Source organism: Ochlerotatus camptorhynchus, unplaced genomic scaffold (genome assembly GCF_037179485.1).
Source record: "Ochlerotatus camptorhynchus isolate MF236.1 unplaced genomic scaffold, CSIRO-AGI_Acam_v1.1 ptg000086l, whole genome shotgun sequence".
NCBI classification, from domain to species: domain Eukaryota; kingdom Metazoa; phylum Arthropoda; class Insecta; order Diptera; family Culicidae; genus Ochlerotatus; species Ochlerotatus camptorhynchus.
In genome coordinates this window covers 1074304-1095339 of record NW_027040576.1, presented here as the reverse complement: position 1 = coordinate 1095339, position 21036 = coordinate 1074304, and the positions used below count along the sequence as shown (strand labels likewise).

At 38.4% G+C, this 21036-nt stretch overlaps 1 protein-coding gene across 10 annotated transcripts in view; it reads left to right on the top strand.

Annotated features, from left to right (window-relative positions):
• Nucleotides 1–21036, top strand: part of Mbs (Myosin binding subunit) — a 175794-nt gene that overhangs the window by 5088 nt on the left and 149670 nt on the right. For all 10 annotated transcript variants that reach the window (XM_065218435.1, XM_065218441.1, XM_065218438.1 and 7 more), the window contains exon 2: nucleotides 5731–6589. In XM_065218435.1, the coding sequence (XP_065074507.1) occupies nucleotides 6338–6589 (252 nt within the window). In that variant the 5' untranslated portion in view covers nucleotides 5731–6337. The remainder of the gene's footprint in view (nucleotides 1–5730; nucleotides 6590–21036) is intronic.

Below are 21036 nucleotides of genomic sequence, written 5' to 3'. Positions count from 1 at the left end.
AACAAAACTGTTAGATTCCATCCAATATGGTTATTTAAGGAACGGAACAAAACACCTAGAGGCAAGCATGGAAATTCATTCATTCGCGCGAGCACCACTGAAACAAAATAGCCATCCTCACCTACAAACAGATTGCTGAACGAGAGTAAATTCTTCCAACTAAGTGACTCTGCAGGTAGACTCGGAACTGACAGAAGAAATTAATGATAAACTGAATGGCGGCCGAAAAGTTTTCTCTACCGAGGCAAAACCCGATAGAATGCGTAAACACCGAACGCTAACGATTTAAATAGCCGAGTGAGATATTTTTTGGTTCAGCGAATGGAATCAGTTGAGTTGGCTACAGCTAACTTTACAGTATTTTTGTGACGCTAACGTATAGGTGTCACAATATATAATAATGTCAATTTATGTTTAAAGCTAGACAATAAAAAGTGATTCTTTCTGCAAAATTCTCATTCAGCTCACTCCGCTGAATGAAATTCGACAGTGAGTATGCATAAGGGCGTAACCGCGATGATCGATTCTCTTGGATTAACACCGAGAACTCGCTTGGATTAACGGTGCGTTTGTTGTTGCTTTTGATAGCCAATACAACCTGTTACAGCACTGTATTGGACAAATTTCATTTTTTTTTACGCCCCTATGCATGCTCGCTGTCGAATTGTAAACGGCGCAGCATATGTAACAAATAATAAGTGAGGAATCATTTATGTTACGCTCAGCTGTCTGTTTTGCTCAATTCTGCGTTCATCGAAGATTTGTGTATTTTCGAATCAAGGGCGAAATGTAAAGCGAATGGCGTCGGACTTTGATTTCCGACCTCTACGTTCCCGTTTCAAAAATACCCATACTGTAGGAAATCTTACTGTTTTTCGGAAACTGAAAATGGCTTTGGATATCGAGTTCCGGTCTCTAAACGTTGTTCTCGTTCCGAAAATACCCATATTGTTGAGCATCTGCCAGCTTTCCGGAAACCAAAAGCTACCAGTTATCGCCGGAAATCGATTTCTGGCTTCTACCCGTTCCGAAAATATCCGCATCGCGGGAAAATTCCAAACTTTTCCATTTACCATATGGAAGGCCCGACTTTCTCGACTTCCTTAAAGGTTAGGATCTCGAGATATAGTCAATGTATGAAGTTCACATGCAAATTACTGCCAAGTAGTAAGAGAATTCCGTCCGGAAGACCTTAATCACCTAAACAGCTTTACTAACGACTGCAACTTGCTAGAAGATCAAGATATAACTTATACAAAAAGTTGTTCGTATGGACGCTAGCGCCACTTAGGGAAATAATTCTGAACTAATCTGTCACCATCGAAGGGTCTTGGGCACCTGAACATCTTTTCTGGACACATAAACTTCCTAGATGGCCAGGATCTCACAATTAAACGCATCGTGTAATGGATTTTGGTTGGAACTATTTAAGTCAATTTCACTCTGCGTCTAAATGTATGCCGTGTTTTTTTCTATGAATATAACATATGGACATGAAAAATGTGTGTCTGGTGAAAAAGTCTACCTTTCCAGTTATAATACTGAAAAAAAGGAATTTTTTTTTCCCAAAATAGGATGTAATTGAACGTTTTTGTTCAGCAATGAATTTGAATCGTGGTAGGACCTAAAAATGCATCATGGTTGGACCTATTACAAAAGTACCATTTGTACACTACGAGTGCCATTAACCATTCGCCTCAGTTTGCCGACAACGTCTAGGTATTTGTGTGTCTGTGTGAGTAACCAAATATACATTACATTTCTCGGCAACCACTAAACCGAATTGGACGCAACCACCGCCAAATGAAAGGTATTGTGGTCCCATAGAATATTTTTTGGAACTGGTCAACCGGTTCCAGAAATATGGCCGGAACATGCTCCGGTTTATATGGTGTCATCATGTGAAACCTCAATCCCATTAGAATTCAAAAACTAGTTCAATGATAGTCATTTGGAGGCCTAGGGCCACATTGGCCACACCTGGCCATGTTTCGATACCCCCCGGAGGAGTGGTCAGTTTCTGACTATAGTAAAAAACCAGCATGCTATTCCTTGAATCACATTAAAATTCAACAACCAGTTCAATGGCAGTTATTAGGGTATTCTTAGGAACAATAATAGACTCTTGGACTGCCCTGTGCGGCATAACAGTCGAGAAGGTCATTCTTGTGAAACCGCGTTGAATTTGGTATTAGCGAAGTAGAAAAATAACGTGGAGTGTAAAGATACGATTGTTGCTGTTTTTTTGGATCTAAAACGCGCTTTTGAAACAATTTCTAGGCCCTTATTGTTAAGATCAATCAAGCGCTTTGGAATTACGAATACTGCATATAAATGGTTTGAAAGCTATTTGTCGGACAGAACTCAACGGACTGTTTTTAATGATTCTGTTTCCAGTCCCATGGGAATAACCTTGGAGTGCCCCAGGGAAGTGTATTAGGGCCCCTGTTATTTATTATGTATATTAATGACTTGCGACATATTTTACGATTTTGCGACATTAATCTTTTTGCAGATGATACTGTGTTATTCATTGCAGCTAACGATGCCGTTTTACACTTGAATGAAGATTTGCGTTCTCTAAGTAGATGGTTGAAGTATAAGCAGTTGAAATTGAATACAAGTAAAACTAAATTTATGGTAATATCGCGGAATCGAGTTAATTAGAATGTCTCTGTTGTAATTGATGATGAGACTATTGATCGCGTTCGGGGTATTAAATATCTTGGCGTGATTATTGATGACGAACTTAAGTTCAACTCTCCCATTGACAATGTCATTAAGAAAATTGCCAAGAAGTATGGAATTCTATGTCGACTGAAAAACGATTTAACTATTACCAGTAAAATACAGCTATACAAATCAATCATCTCACCTCATCTAGACTTTTGCCCTTCCATTTTATTTTTGGCCAATGCAACACAAATATCGAGATTGCAGCGCTTGCAGAGTAAAATAATGCGTTTGATTTTGTGTTTGAACTGTAACCAGTTCGATTTTCTTTGCAAACTTGGTTAAATTGTTATATTTAATTATCTTAAAGACAAATCGTCCAGCTCAACCTTTGTAGGGGTAAGAGGTGGGACCATCATCACTATCATCTTTGCGGTCAAAACTTGAACTATTTTTATCCACCAAATTGTAGTCCTAATTAATCCAAGAAACTTCACTCAACAAGTTAACTCAGTTGGATGCAATCCCAGAGCGTTATTTATTTTTTCCTGCTAGATTTAATTCCTGGCCCACTGTGCAATGGAGAAAAAAAAACTTCAATGGGACAACTATGCTGAAAAGGGCAGTGAACTTGAAGCAGAAAAAAAGTCCAATATGCCTGTCTATCCATTTAATGTGGACCCTACACGATTGCTTTTATTGACAATAATCGTATTGTCAATATATTCAATATTGACGTCAATACATCGGTATTGACAATATTTCTGTATTCACATCATCAATATTAATGTCAATAATTCCCCTTCGCGTCAATATATTGATACGTGTGGGGTTTGCTTAAGACATTTCAATATTTTTATCCAATCTTTTGAATATTAAATATTATTTGAAAACAAAATGTTAAGGATATTCCAAAGAAGATTCTAGTGATATTGAAAACATAATTAACGTTCCCAATTTCTGTTAAGACATGACAAAAGAAATAAAAATGCTGATCCGCGTCCTCGTCGCACTTCAATCAGAAATGCCGTTTATAGGCTACAATGTTTTAAAAAATATCAAAAAAAGCCATTTAAAAAATTTTACAGGATCCAAAATGGCCTCAGTGTTCACTCGGCTGTCGACAGAAGCAGATCACTCTCGATGTGTGTCACGCGGTAGTCTTTTTACTCGGCAGCAACAATTGTGTGGTCTTCCTCATTGTTCTCCATCAGCAGTTCTTTCGGTCGATGCGTTGTCGAATTTGGAAAGCCACCGTTTCGTGATGAGTGTGTGTGAGTACTGACCACGTTTTGCGCCCATTGCTGCAATGGAAATGCTCTGACTTCCGTTGGCGATACTGCTATATAATGAAACCACTGGAAGCGGCTCCTGTTCTGACGGAGGAGGCTTTTTGGATAGCGGAAGATAAAGTGTTCATTTGGTTCTACCTTTTGACTATAGTTTTAAGATGTTTTGATAGTGAATAAGAATTCTCGGCTCTGTAAAGTTAATTCGATTGAGCCTTATAAAATAAATTAATGAACAAAAAAAAAAAAGAACAGAATAGCCTGATTTTAGTAAAAATGTGAATCATTGCCCATAACAAACAAATTCTGCAAAATGTTTACAAATCAGAGAAGATCGAGATTTTCCGATTCGTCATTTGGCGTGGAACTGCTCACTTAGATTAAAGAATAAACATCCTTCTGCGTCTTTATTTTCATTTTTTCAAGAACGTTGGCGTTGGAATCCTTCAGGGACATAGATAGATTTGAAGATATTTGACGTAGAAAATATTTAAATAACTTCGAAAAAAAAAAATAGAAATCTCGCATAAAGGAACAGTTTCAGCTGAGAAGTTCAGTGCCAACATTTCATTAGGACGAAACTGCTTTTATAAACAATTTACTTCAACCACCGATGTCTAGCATATAAAAGCTCACTTCTACAAATTAACGATGCCAGCTGGTAAAAAACGTTACTTATTTACAACAGCAATTTCACCCTTGTGACTTGTGACATGTTAGCACTGAATTGTCTGAATGACTTTTAGTAGCGGATGTATCTTTGAAAGATGATTTTTGGCATCTTGGATTTTTTTTGCTACTCATGTTTTTTTTCTTTTCAGAAAGAGAACAATAATTAAAATTTCGGCCCAGTGACATATTCGGCTTAATTACGTTCAGCCTAAAGACCGACCACCGCGAGAAATGCTTGGGTTACGTAACAATGGACCCTTTAGGAGAATCGATTTGAAACTGTATAAACCGAACTGTAAAAATGGATCCACAGAAGATCAATCCTAAGTCCCCCCCCCCCCCACTTCTCCCGGTTGGCAGTCTCAAGTCCGGCAGTTATTTATTTCCGGTACCAGGAAGTTGCATTTTCCCCAAAGAACGCACAAATTTTACCACCCGTGTGCTGCTTCAGCTTTGTCTCTGAGCTCGTAGTTGGCAGAATTTGGTCCAATTCCTAGCAGCAGCACCCGGAATCATCGCTCTCTGGATGCTGGTCGTGGTGCGTTTTTCTTGAAAAATAAGATCTCTCTCGTCGTCGCTGTTGTGTACGATCTACCCATCCCCGTTCAAGTGTGTTTTGAACCGCGGACGACGACGACGACGACGGGCGTGTGTGTTCGTTACGATGACGATGACTACGACGACGACGACGTGTGTATTTTTTCAGATCTTTTGGGCTAAGATGGGGAGTAGTTGGTCGTCAGATTCAGAGTCGAGTGCGTTCAGAATCGCAACCAACCGAACCTAGAGGTTGAAAATAATAAAATAGAAAAACAGAGGAGCGCACAGTGCATGGACAGTGTTCGCGGTTCGCACGTACATTAAAACTTGCAACAGCAACAGCAATAGCAATAGCAATAGCAGCACCAACAACGACAGCGACAGCAGCACACATGAGCGCGTATAAATAAATATAATAATTTCAATTTCATCCAGTTCCTCCGCGGCTCGCACGGCGGACCAGACTCTGCTTTTTTATATCTCGGTCTCGGTGCTGGTGTACGAATGTATGTTTAAAATATCTGATCCGTGTGTATATTTTTGTGTTTCTACACAGAGCGAATAACGAGCAGCAGCGCAGTCACAGCCAGCAGCACGGCCAGCAACAGGAGTATTACGATAGTGTGCGTGCGTGTGCCACTCTTTGGCCCTAATGTGGCTTTAAGGCCTCTCGTCGTATGTGTGTGTGCGTGTGTGCGTCTCTGTACGTGCGCTGGTGTTTCAGTGCAGTAGTTGAGTAGAGTAAACTCCTAAACCCCATCGGAAAACAGCGAATAAGTGTGTGCATTGGATCGGCGAAAACAAAACGACAAGAAGAATAATTTCCAAATCCCATCAGTATCATAATAATAGCGAAAGTGTGAACGCCGAGAATCAGTGGAAAGATAAAAGTCAAAATTGAAAACCCACCATCCGATGAGAAGAAAAAATATCTTTCTACTGTGTTTCTGTTCGATTGGGAAGAAAAAGTGAAAATACGACGACGAAAAAGCGCCACCCGCGAGAAGAGTGTAAGAAATTTGCAATTTTAGGTTTTGATTTTTGTGGTGGAAGAAAGAAAAAAAAAACAATAAAAGTGGCAACAGGAGTAGTTGAAGAAGAAGAATCAGTAACAGCAGCAGCAGCAGCAGTGCGGAAGCCGAAGAAGAAAACGAAAAGAAACAATGTCAATGGACAACCGAAGTACCTCGGCCCTGTTCAAAAGGGCCGAGCAGCTTAAGCGCTGGGATGAATCGGAAGCCAACAAGCACAGTGGCACACCGAAGAGTCCCTCGATGCGCCGGATCAAGTTCTCGTCTGGGTGTATCTTCCTGGCGGCCTGCGTGGCCGGTGATAAGGACGAGGTGTCGCGGTTGCTGGAAACCGGAGCCGACATCGACACAGCCAACGTAGACGGGTTGACGGCGTTGCATCAGGTGAGTTGAATTGAACAAAACAAAACCTTTATACACAGCACAGACAAACAGACGTAACTCTTTGAAAAAGTTTTTCTTGAAAATATAGTATCGCAAAACATAGGACCTCAGTAGCGACATCTTTCAGGCTTCTCGCGGAAAACAAGCTTGCTCGCTAACTCGCAAACAATATTGCATAAAAGTTCTATAGAATGTATAGAAACGTCAAAGTGATCCGATGCCAGCGCTGCGGCGAGTATTTCGCGGAACTGATAATATTCAAATCAACCGTTTAATGCGTGAACGAAGATACACAATGAAGAGTTACGTCTGTTTGTCTGTGTACACAGTAAACAACGCATCGACAACGAAGCACTTCTCGAATGTCGAAAAAGTCGTGTAATTAATTGCACGTCGACCCGATTTGGAGTACAAGTTGACAATCATTTATAAGAAAACCTTGATTCTTCGATTTCGATGGCTGTGTTAGGGAAGTTTGCTTTCGTTACCGACACAATTTTCGACAACTAAAAAGCGATTACCTTCCGCTTGTCAGTATAGATACTTGAAATCGATGTCTTTGTTAGGGAAACAACGTACAACTTGGGATTAATTTCGGTGATTTTCTAAGCTCCTTTTGATTCAAACGTGTTAGCGTTTCGTGTTCAGTATGAGTGTGGAAATTGTAATGCCACATTCAGGGCAGAAAATGCAAGATGCCACATTCAGGGCAGAAGTTCAAGATGCCCATTTAGTGGAAGTTCCAATGCTGGTCAGTGGAGCTTTTAAGGTCAGTTGTATAAATTGAAGTGCAATAGCTGGTGAGTTTTGTGATACAAAGCAGTTCAGAAGATGAAGTTTGGTGCCTGATACGCTGGCTTCAAATATAGATTCCAGCAGAACAAGATTCATAAAATGTTGATAATAAGCTAGGTTCTTAATTTGCTAATATTCTTCTGGATATTGTTTCAAGGCTTCTAAGGTTTGGTTATCTTTTAAAGTTTCCCTGGATTTATGTCTGGAGGTTTCTTGATGTGAAGTCTACTAAACATACTCAGAAAGTTTTCGCTGGTTATGGAGGTTATCTTGATTTATCCTGAAGGTCGTATTAATTTGAATTTAAATCTATACTGATGCTACTCAATTGTTACCTGATGGTCTCCAAGAATCTCCTATGCTGTGCGAAAAGTCGATCGGTTTGAACGCTTTTTCCATTCGTTGCAAGACTCTGCTGACGCTAATTTGATTAATTTATTTAGTATTTATTTACTCGTCGTCAATCAAATGTAGACAAGTTTAAGTTACAAAAAACACTTGCATACGGTTTTGCTTGGTAACTTTTCTACATAGGTAAATTGTTTCCACTGCAGTAACCATTGCTTAACACAATGAAAGTTTTCCAAAAAAAAAAACCGTTATTCAATAAGTATAAACTTTTGAAAATGGAGCCTCCGGTGGGACAACATTTTGTAAATTAGTAGTCTAGTCCCTAGAAATCTTTAAAATCCGTAGAATTTCAAGCTCGGTCCGTAAATCCGTAGTACTCGTATTTAAAAATCCGTAGACTGTACAACACTGTTGGTAACACAAGAAACAACCGTGGCGACTATATTTGCTTACTTGAGCAGAAGATCGTAGGCTCAATCCCAGACTCCTTAGCATTCGATCATACGAATAAAAAGAAGTAAGCTCTAGTTTATTACAATTCGAGAAATAAATACCACATTTCTTGAGTAACATTTGAAATGGGCCTATGTCCAAAACGTAAACAAATCGGGTTTTGATACCATTCCTTAGCACCGCTTGATAGCTACTAATCGTGTAGGAAAGTTCCGCATAATCGAGAAAAATCAATAAAAATGATCAACCGATCAACGAAATTTTTCAATTCATTAATAGGCCCGCACACTAAAACGGCCAACCATTCATTTATTTCATTTCATTGATAGGCCTAGTGACGTAGAAGGGCCGATGATTAAAAGTTTTCAAACCAAAGCTAGGCCCTACTGCTTGAGGCAGGGCCAATGATTTGTTTTGAATTTATTTGACGTTGCGAAAAGGCTTAGCAAAGGGCGTACCATTTCTGATGACAAGCACAACGGCTTAACAAAAAGGGCCTATCCATTGAAAGAAAAAGGCTTATTAATGTATGAAATTAAATTGTTATCGATTTTCATATATTTTTGAAAGCTTTTCGCATATTTTGGATGTTGTATACTGAGATACAGTTACTATTGTTATTGTGAACTAAAATACTTCATTTTTCTTAAATATGAATTGAATAGTTGCGGAAAAATTTAAAATTCATTTTCTGGTTTGTTCACGATTTGGACATAGGCCCATTTCAAATGTTACTCTAGATTTGATCCATTTTGGTATGAAACTTACTACATTTTTTGAAGATGATACAGGATGCTACATACTACTCAATTTTAGGATTTTTTGTATTAATAAAAGAATTAAGTGCATTAAGAAAGTTTGCTACAAGTGTAGTTTTTGGAGAAGATTTCGGGCATTTTTCATAAAATTTGGTTCATTTTTATGCTTGTTTGGAGTTTTATAACTTCATAGATATTCTGAGAACAAAACACGAAATCAAGTTTCTCTTGGGTTTCATAGGTTTTCAAATGAGATTCCCAAAGGTTGTGTTGTTCATTAACCATTCCGTGAACTTGTCAGAAGTCTCGTCAGCTTGTCTGAAATTCGGTAAACTTCACGGCAATTAAGTGAACTTCTCGGAAGTTCGGTAAACTTGTCGAAGTTCCGTGAACATGTCGGAAGCTCTATTAACTTGACGGAAACTCGGTGGACTTTTCGGAATTCTGTGAACTTGTCTGAAGTTTCGTGAATTTATCGGAAGTTTCTTAAACTTGTCGGAAGTTCCTTGAAATTGTGGGAAACTTCGTGAACTTATTGGAAATTCGGTTAACTTGTCGGAAGCTCAGCGAACTTATCGAAAGTTCCGTGAACATGTCTGCAGTTCCGTTTCTAAAGTTTTCTTAAAATTCCCGAGGGAACTGCTGAAGTGCTGAGGAAACTTAAGGGAAGTTTTGAACTTGTCTCGAAGTTTTCCCAAAGTGCTATGGGTACATTTTTGCGTCTGTTAGAGAGACTTTCTGGTCGAGGATTATCGAAACTTCTCTGAAGCACTCGAAACTCGCCGGAAGTTCCCTCGGAACTTCTTTGAAAATCCTTCGAAACTTTTTTGAAGTAGCCTTGAAATATCTCCAAATAACCTTTGGATCATCAAGGAATCAGGCCTATGCTTTCTCCACTGTTCTCTCCATGCTTCGGAATATGGATATGCTAAAAGTGAATAAGAAGATAAAAAGTCATTACATCGTCTGCAAGGTCAACGTATATCATTCGCTGCGGAGGGCGATAGGAAATGCAACTAACATTCAATGTAATACATTTTTGGTTTGCGTGTACCCTCGGATCTTTTCTGAAGTACACTCAGAACTTATCTGGACATGTCAGAAGTTCCCTCGGAACTTTTCTGAAGTACCCTCGGAACTTCTCTGAAGTACACTCACAGCTTATCTGAAGTTCCCTTGGAATCGGAACTTTCCAACAGATCCGTTAAAATTTCCCAGAAGTTTCTTAGAAACTTTTCGGAACTACACAGAAGTTCCTATCAAACGTAAAAAAAATTTGGACACTTTTAAAAGTTGATTATCAAGGCCAACGATGGATCATATGCCACGTAAGTTTTATGATGATCCTATAATGTCGTCCATGTTCATCGAACATAATTGTTATGTTGCCAAGTGGATGTAATATTTAATTAAAAATGAAATGTCCCGACAGTCTTTTAGTCCAGTAATCGGTGCAATACGGTATCAGAAGTTCTCTCGAAACTTCTCATAGGTTTAATCAAAACATCCCAGAAGTTCCTTCAGATCTTTCTTGCAATCTCCTCCTCCTCCTTTTAGACATTTTTGGAATTTTTTTTTTTTTGTTGAAGATTCCCCGCAATCTTCGGAACTTCTCAGAAGTTACATTGAGCTCTCGAAAAGCCGTCCTGAGTGTGATCGAGATTCCGCGATATTCCTATACACTTAGATTTTTTGCCGAGATGGGCACCACCAAGCAGCTCAGGCATTTTATTTTGCTGGATCTCAGTGAAAAACTTGCCGAGATTCAGCGAAATTTATGTTTGTTAGCCGAGATCTTGGCAAAATTCCCGTTTGATAGCTGAATCTCGGCAAGTTTTTCACTGAGCTCCAGCAAAAACAAATGCCGAGCTGCTCGGTGGTACCCATCTCGGCAAAAAAATCTAAGTGTGTACGAAAAGCATGCAGCACTAAGGGAAACTTAGCTTCATTAGAATGAGAATTCCACTTTAATTGAAGAAATTCACAACACAGTTGTTCTGTTGTCCTTATTCAGATTTCTCGAGATTCCTGTTAGGTTGACATGCAGCACGGCGGGAATTCCAGCTTTAAATATTATAATATGCGAAGTAAAATGCCGGTCATGGGAACTCAAATTTGCTGTACAATCCCTAGTAAAATTAAGAAATTTTCGAACATAGCATCTACAGTAAATCCAAGCCAAATAGCAAAAACCAGAACGGATTTCAGACTACACCGTTTTCGATTTTCATGAATCTGTGTAGAATTGTTCGTTATGGGCAACCATTCATTTGTGTTCGGCCATTTTGAGTCGCACCTGATTTTTAAAATGGTGTTTTCAATAGTTTTCAACAAATCACAGCACGAAAATGTTTCGTTTAATCGAGATGGCGCTTGAGACAAAGTTGTTCGCTTTTTCATAAAAAATACACACGGTAAAAAATGTTAAATTTTGGTAGCTTTATGTCGCCGGGCTGGTTTTATGTGATGTACGAGTCTCTGTGGCCTAATGGCGACCGATTTTGCTTACTGAGCAGAAGATAGTGGATTCAAGCCAAGGACCCGGTACATTACTGAGTTGATAGATATTCATCATTTACTTATCAGGTCATACAAGATTCCATAAGTTTCCAAAGTGAATTCCGATCTAATTTATTCTTCCCGTGACGGCAGTGGAATTGCAAAAGTATTATTTTATCACCGATGTTCTGTGAATGCATCACAGGTAACTTGTTCATAGTTCATGAAATTATCTTCTGCTCAAAAAAATATCTGCACATTTTATACATAAGAGGTAAAATATTTCGTATACTGTTTCAAGCATTGTGTACTTTAGAACTGTTATGTCCAGGTTCCTCCTGGACTTGTGTATCTACTGTCAGATTTATTGGACTTTGTAATTTTTTCGTTTGTTCATTATATAAATTTCAAGGATCTCAGATATTGTTCAGATATTCCAGATATAACCATTTTTTCTAATATCCCGCAGAAGTCATTGAGCTTTGAATTTCTACAAGTTACTTAAATACGTTTGCTATAAGTGTAGTAGAGTTTCCTAGAATTTTCCTGAACTTGCCTCATGGACATTCCTTAAAATTCCTGTAGATTTTCATTTCAAGTTTTATGTGTTCTTCACGTAGTAATGCTTATTGTGAACTTCTCATAAGTATTGTGAAATTCCCGTGTATATTTTGTAGGGTGTCCATCGATGTTCTGATAAACTTTTCAGTTTGGACGTTTTTAAGTTTTCTGTAGTCATTTCTTAAAAGCTGTAGGCAATCATTAACAGTTTTTTCTACTTCCCTTGGAAGTGTTATGAACTTTGTCTGTTAGTCGTGTGGCCTTCCCGGGAGATTCAAGTTCCTTTTAAGTTAATAAAAAACTCAATTTTGCAGGTATGAATTTTACTGAAGTACAAAGCAGTGTCTCAAAAGCACATACAGTCGTCAGATGCATATGGCCGATTCATTCGGTAAACGAGGGCTCATTTTCACCGCAAAGGCAATTGTCCGCGCCCAATTGGCTCACTAAAGAGCGCCACATACACTCTCGAAAACAATTAATCCACCACTCAATGATCCTTGTTTATGATTTCCCTACCTCTGGGGCCGGTCTTAATGCGCAACGACTTGAGCCCAATTGATACGCTACAATGTGAATTTTTTTTTCCAGGCTCCGTTCCACGTCAGGTACTGATATCAAACCCCTTTTAAAGAAGGTGCCCAGCAGTCTCTCTACCATCATATACACATAATTCATGGTAAAATTTAAATTAATAACACTCTGAGCAATAACAACAACAACATAAGATACCTACCAAGCAGTGCGCCTTCGAGGCAAATGATCTGTACCCATCAGTGGGGCTCGGTTAGTCATAGTAGTTATGGAGCTGGAGCTCACTCGGGCGTAGTATTTTCGATACACGGAACACACAATCGTGGTCCGTAATAGCCAACCCAACGAAACGAAGAAATGAATGAAACAAAAAAAAAAGCCACAACAACAACAGCCCTACCGAGGAAAACAGTAATTATGTTGTTTGGGTAGCGCGCGCCGTTGTTGCAGTTGGTTACCAATCACCTCGGGAAGTTTGTTGTATGAATAAATTAATTCTGGATCAGTTCGATTGCAAGAGACGGCTATGCCTGAAGAGAGAGCGGCTGGCTATGGCCTTTTAATGCACGCCATTTCCTCTGCTAATGATTATTGTTATTGGATCACTTGGCTTGCTTCATATGGTTGAATCTTGGAACATTTTATCCCGCAAACAATTCCTGCTCTACGGACAGAGCAGAGGTGCCTTCCCCAGCAGCATTGATCTTGAATGTCGCGACTTTTGTGCAACATTGTGAAACTTTGTATCGGATAGAGTTGTGCACCCAAGAAGACATTGGGCATTGTTCTTCAATCCTATGGCACCCACTTGGCCGACCGGCGGCGTTGGAATCAATGGTAGAAACAATAACTCCTAGTTGCACTTTTTGGTCTTGCAGTCGGTAAGAATGTCACTCGCCGCAGGAGGAGGCCAACGACACTTTATAGGTAGATATACTGCCATCGTCATTCGCAGAGAACTGACCTGTACACAGCAGCGCTCGATTAAGTATGCAATGTTGCACTTTTGGTGTGCAGCATTCGGATTGCATACCAACTAGATCTGGAGAATGATTAGTGCTCGAAGTTGTCGGAGCTCTCTACTGGGCAGCAATGTGAAGTGAAACGTCTTCGGTCGTCGGTGGTAGTAAATGATAATAACGCTCACCCGATCGGTCGTCTTTCGCACTAATCCACCACGGTACAATCGAGCAGTCGCAAGTCCAGTTGCGTATCGAAAGATCATCGGCTGGATGCATCCGAACAACCGAAGCCATTGGGAACTTTATTGGCGCAGCAAATTTTTATTACGTTGCGTGTGCTCTCCTCTATGCCGCCTTCTGAGCATTGCTGGATGTAATATAGCCATCATTACATATATCGGTTGGATCGCGTTTTCTTGCGGCAACCTACGAACGACGTGAGTATATGTAGCATGTGCGCTGAACGATCTCCTCTGCTGGGAATTGAACCATAAATAGGAACAGCGAAGAATCTACGCGGAAAAATGTAACGAATTACGATTGCTGCTGCTGTTGCACTGCAGCTGTGACAGGTTGTCAAGTAGGCCAAATCCTGGGTTGAAACCCACATGACCATAATTTCTGAAACCTTCGATGCTTAATTTACTACAAATGCACGGCGGCAATTCTACCGGGAAAACCAGAAAATAATCGCGACTTGATATTCAACAGGAAGATCGAAAACGGGAAACCAACATATTTGAATTTGAATTAGTTGAGCTGGGTGCCTTCTATTCGAACCCTATTTTTTAGTTTGCGTTTTCGAAATAATGCAAGTCACGTCAACCATATTCGACCGCAATGAGACATACACAATAGGGTGGTTCTAAATATCGATTTGGTCCACCCAGATCAATCGATTCTAAGTCCGGTACTGATTATTCTCCCAAAATTTGAGCTCATTTGGTTGTAATCTCATACTGCACTGGTCCTCTTTGTAGTTTGTATGGAAATCACTATGGAAGGCTTTTCACCACAATTTTTTTTTTAACTCTTTATTTGTTCCAAATTAAAAATAAATTACATTTCATTTTAACCTAGGTGCTCCAGTTACTACAGTAACTTACCAGCCTTAATTGTTATGATATTTATCTAAGTGTTTTTACATTGTTCCTGTCTTGGCAATTCAGTATTTTAAACAGGTTGTCTATACCTGCATGTCAGTATAACAATTGACATCTTAAAATAAAATAAAAACTAAATCTTATCTAAGTATAAAGGGAATTAATCGTTGCAATTGAGGATTGCAACGATATTTGCCGGAAATTATTTTGTTGGACATTTGTTCTAAAGTCTCAACATTCGAAATTGTATGTACCTCGGTAGTACTATACCAGGGAGGCAACTTCAAAACCATCTTCAGAACTTTGTTCTGAATCCTTTGAAGTGTTTTTTTTCTGATCTTTAAAAGCTAATATTTGGTCAAATACTAATCGAAGATATTTCACTTGGTTTGACCAGGGAATTGGAACTCCGTTCATAGTGACTATGTGACTACTACTAGGTTTAAAAAAGGAAGCTCTAGACTTATGTGGAAAGTAAGTTGATTTTTGGAAGCGTTGGGAGAAATCTTCCATTTTTGTAAATAAGAAGAGAAAATATCTAAACTTTTCTGCAGTCTGCTGCAAATAACACGAAGACTTCTTCCTTTAGCGGAAATGTTTGTGTCATCAGCGAACAAAGATGTGTGGCAACCCTGAGGCAAATCAGGGAGGTCCGAAGTGAAAATGTTATACAATATAGGCCCAAGAATGTTACCCTGAGGAACTCCTGCACTAACAGGTAGTCGATTGGATTTGGAATTTCGATAATTTACCTGCAGAGTTCTGTCAGTTAAATAATTCTGAACTAATTTCATAATGTAAAGTGGAAAATTAAACTTTTTCAATTTAGCAATCAAACCTTCATGCCAAACACTGTCGAATGCTTTTTTCTATGTCTAGAAGAGCAACTCCAGTTGAGTGGCCTACATATTTGTTTGAACGAATTAAATTGGTAACTCTTAAGAGTTGATGAGTAGTTGAATGCCCATAGCGAAATCCAAACTGCTCATCTGCAAAAATTGAGTTCGTATTGATGTGAAGCATCATTCTATTTAAAATTATCTTTTCAAAAAGTTTACTTATTGAAGAAAGCAAACTTATTGGGCGGTAGCTAAAAGCTTCAGCTGGATTTTTATCCGGCTTCAAAATTGGAACAACTTTTGCATTTTTCCATTTATCAGGAAAGTATGCCAAATGGAAACATCTGTTAAATAATTTTACCATGAAAGATAAGCTACTCGCTGGGAGTTTTTTGATGAGGATATAGAAAATTCCATCATCACCTGGAGCTTCCATATTATGAAACTTTTTAGTTATAGATCTTACGTCATCCAAATCAGTCCCCCAGGAATCATCAAAATATTTTCCCGAGGGAAAATATTCAGATAATCCCGAGCAACCTGATTCTCAGTAGGACTAGTAAGACCCTAACTGAAATTATGGGAATTCTCGAATTGCTTAGCAAGTTTCTGAGCTTTTTCCAAATTTGTGATCAAAGTTTGACCACCTTCTTTAAGTGCTGGAATAAGCTTTTGAGGTTTTTTCAAAAATTTTTTGTGAGTTTCCAAAAGGGTTTGGAACTCGGGTCTAATTTAGAAACATTATTTTCAAAAGTTTTGTTCCTCAGGGCAGAGAATCACCAGACAACTCCGGAGAACTTCGAGATTAGGGCGTAACTGCGTTTGTAAACAAACACGACCTTTGCCGATTTCTCGAGGATTAAACCTCAATCTAAAAAACTAGCAACCCAACCAGGTAGAGGAATGGTTCCTCTATCATTTGGTATAGTTTGGTTGCAAGATTGTTCTTTTTTTCGTGACAAATCGGCGATTAAAGTGTTTGTTTACAAAAACAATTACGCCCAAATCTCAAATTTCTCCGGAACTTTCATGGCAGGATCACGTGTTCTTTGATATTGTCTCCTACAGACATTTTTAAGACGGATCAAGAGCTGAAGATCGTCGTCTATTAAAATTGAATCGAATTTAACCTCGTAATTTGGTACTAAGGCAGCTCTTGCTTCAACTATAAAAGTAGTCAGAGATTCAAGAGCATAATTAACATCATTTTTGGTTTGCAAAGGAATGTTTGGATCAAAGCTATATTGCATATTTACTTTCCATATTTTGTGCGGTTTCGAAAAAAAAATAGAAAACCCAATACCCTGGCATTTTTTCAAAGGCCAAAAATTTGAAAAATCTTTGCAGCTCGGTAGTTTAAGGATATGTCGAAACATCGAGAAAATATTGTCACAGAATCTTGAGCTCCTTTTTAAGTCCAAAAAATATCCAATACCCAAAATTATAAGATCAGATAAAATTGCTCTTAAACGGTGCTCATTTAGAATTTGTTGACCTGGTACCCCTACACAGGTGCGCAATGGCATATCCACCTGTCTTGGGGTACCAGTTAAACTAATTCTAAATAAATTTCGTTTAATTGCCTTTTCAGCTATTCAAACTAACGGGGTTTCGTGATCTTTCCATCTAGGAAAATTTTCCTCGTGTTCAAACAATGAGATTTTTTCTCAGATTACGAACGAATTTTGTCTAGGTCCTAGAGTTGTGAATTATTTTCTAGGTTTGAGGTGTTACAGAAGTTTATATATCCTAGATTTTTAAAGTTGACTGCCTTTTATTTGTGAAAGTCCGAAGTCAGAAAAGTCAGAAGTTCATCGACATAAGTCACTGCTATGGTGATATTGGATGGGAACTGACTTCTAAGAATTCAAATCATGTCCATGACACATTCCCGGTCATCGCACCTGTGCCATCAACACGGGCAATGTCTGTCCCGGTTGATGCCAGAAATGTTTCGTCTCATAATTTGGTCGCGTCACGCTCAGAAATAAACAAGCAGCGGGGTGGAAACTGCAGTACACATCACACACACGCAGCTGAGCCCACCCAACCAGGCCGGGAGGAAGGGAAACGTAAGCGATGGTAACCTTCAACGTTGGCGAAAAATGTTGTTTATTGTTTATACAGGCTGCTCTACACACACCGGTAGATCGACGTCGACGGCGGCGGTAGCGGCAGTGCTAAATCGGCCAGAGAAAATCTAAACACCTTGCGCGAATATTCATCTATCATCGCGCTCCCTCCGGTTTGGCTACGACTTACGACAACGACGACGACGACGGTGTGAAGCATACTTGAATGAACGGGGAAAATTTCTCATGCGCACACGATTTTCTAGAAAACTCGTGGGCAGCCGATTTTTTTTCAGAACACGACTATCAATCGATGAACTCAACACAAAAAAATTCCCAGAGATTCGACCCATCGCAAGGACGATATTCCTTGTTGTCGCCTCACCACCGATTTCACGACCCGCTGAAAGACCGCTATTTATGAGATCCGATTTATAAGACGTCACATCACATTCGCACTCAACAACACAGATGTCTCTGCACAAAGAAGATCAGTTGACCGGAAGTGGTGAGTGATGAACCCCGTTACAGTCAATTTGGAGGATATTTTTTCACCCCGCATCGGTGTACCGTCAGTTGCGGAAAGGAGGTTGCCATTATCGACTTGTTATCGTCCCACGCGAGCCGCAGTTCATGGCTGCTTGCTAGGGCGATAGCTTTTCCCCCGATCGACGACGTCGAGTCTGCTAGTCATCTAGTTTGACTATTTTTCCAGAAGCGTTATTGTGAAATGCTACCGGGAATTCCACTAAATGGCAATATCATTCACTGACATTGATCGTTTTACAAGGGGGCAGCATTTGGTTTTCCCGTGGAATGTTGGTTGCCAAGTTCTGCAAAATCACCTCTGACTCGGATGAATATTTACTGCTCTTTCATACTTATTTCTTCTAGATTTAAATTCACTAGAATTACGCGTTGTTTAGATCTGTCGGGAAAACCAGTCCTAAAGACTATTTTCAGATTTACACATGAAACATGTGTTTTTCAGTCCTTTCATTGAATACTTTGTAGCCTGTTTTCCTGGTCAAATCGTATTTCTAACAAATGTTCCACATTTAGATAGAAGATTTGAAAAGTTTTCAATGTCTCAGAATTTAATTCTATTTACTCGTGACTTTGACGCTCTTACAAGAGCTTGTGCCTGCTATAAACTTAGTGTTCTTTGAAACACTTTCACAGTTATTAATTGAGAGCTTTCTATGCCAACCAATGCATGAATTTGTCGTCGCTTCCAGATTGGTAATACCGTTAACTGAGTTCCTTAATAAAGTCTTTAAAAATGCTACCTAAGGGTCTCCCTCCTCCCCCTCAGAATTTTATAATAAATTACAGAATCATGATCATATTTCTGAGCTGAACGGTTGGATGAGCCTCGTTAGGCCAAATTGTGGAAGGTAAAAACTATTGCAATTAGAATTTTTGGACAATCATGAACTTGAAGTTTGTGTTGTTTAGATCCTGGTTCGAGATGTCTTACAACTTACAAAAATGTTCGATACCGGATTTGGGACTATTCCACGTGAACAGTTTTTGATAGATTTTAGACCCCCTCCCCCACTCCTCCGTGAACAGTCTGCCATACAATTTTAAAAATAACAGCTAACTAACCCCCTTCCTCCCCTAAGGTGTCAACGTGGACAGCTCCTTTGGAGAATTTACAAGATACTTGATTTTAAACAATATAAAATGTATGATTCTGGACATGTGAAATTTTTGAAGACTTCTCAGGGTTGGTGCAATTTTTCAAAAAACTCAGATCCGATATTAAAATGAAATCTGAGGAGGATCTAAAAATAATTTTAAGAATAATAACAAGAAAATTGTGAAGGTGAACACAAAACAAAACGGATTTTACTTTTTTCGTGCTGAATGGATTTTAATAAAACCAACATCATAAGAAAGATCCATGCTTTGACTACAATTGAGCAAAATTTTAGCTCATTTAAAAATAATATACTAAAAAGAGCCGTTTAACTAAAATTGCTCAAACTTCATGCAGATTACGTCAATCAAGCTTAAATTTTACCATAAGTCTTGGACAATTGATCAATTTCATGTACATCCGGAAAAATTGCAGCTCTTTGAACATTTTTGAAGAGCAACAAAAATAGCGAGATGATATATTTTTGTCCGGTACGGTAAGATGACAGTTAAATTTCATCTGCAGGTCAATTATTTGTTGAAATATGATTAAAATCACAATTGATGGCTGCTTATTGGATCCAGACTAAGAACATATACCCTATCTCTGAGAATAGCTTCAAAGGGTTTTTTATGGTAGTTTCAAGCGAATTAAGAAGATCGTTCCAAAGGAATCCTAAGGAAAAATCAATGGGAATTATTTGAAGAGTATCAATGAAACTCCGGGGATGATTCCAAGCAGTGAGAATAATGAGATTTTTTTTTAAATTTCTGGGAGCTTTTCAAGAGAAAGCGAAAATTTTAAGGGGAATGGAAATGGATAACTTCAAGGGAATTTTTTGATATTTTACCTAGGAATGCTGAAAACTAGATAGACTGAGTCATTAGGTCGATAGCCGAATTGAAAAACAGTCAAAGTTTTAACTTGGACTATGTATTCATTGAAATAATTTTCAGAACTCTGCGACTTTTAAAAAATTAAAATCATTACACATTATAGTAATAGGAGAAACTTTTAAGATTTGATTCTAAAAAAATCAAGCATCACGAACTTATCACTAATTCTAAAGATCTCCAACTTAATTTATTTTCCAAGATTCTGGTTCTTAGACAAATTTGAAGGTCATGGGCGTAAAAACGTTTCAAGAACACTAAGACTTCGATTATTTTTTTTAGATCACGCATATAGAAACATTTTCAGCTAAGGTAATTTAAACCTATGATTTTTTTACTCAGACAGAGTGTCTGCTATCTGGAAAACCGGAAATCCTAAGGGATTTTTGTTTTCCCTGGAAAAAAACCTTTAATTCTCAGGGAATTTTCAAATTCTCTTACTAAGGATTTTTTCAAAGAAAATATGGTATTTATTTTATTATGAAAACATTTATTTTTTCTCGACATTTTCTTTCGTTCGTTCTACTTTATAGATACGAAGTAATTTTATCTTAAGTAACAAAATAAATTTTATAAATGAGCAGTTCCACACCAAATGATAAAACGAAAAAAACACAACCTTCTCCGATTTGCATGAAAATTTTGTTTGTTATGGACAATGATTCAAATTTATGCTAAAATTCTGCCATTTAGGATCTTGTTAAATTTTCAAAATGGCGACTTTGACTTTTTTTTCATGAAATTTAAGCATGGAAACGGTTCATCTGATTGAAATAACATCTGAGACCAAGTTGTAGGGGAAAAATAATGTCTTTCTAAAAATTATAGTCATTTTTTTGTAATTTTTAGTAGAAAATTCTATAAAGGTGTTAAAAACTTAAATATTTCATTTATTTTTGTTTGATTTTTTATTTATCAAAAGTTCTTGTTCTACGATTCTTGTCATTTTCCAAGTGTCCATGGTTTTGAACATTCCAAAAGT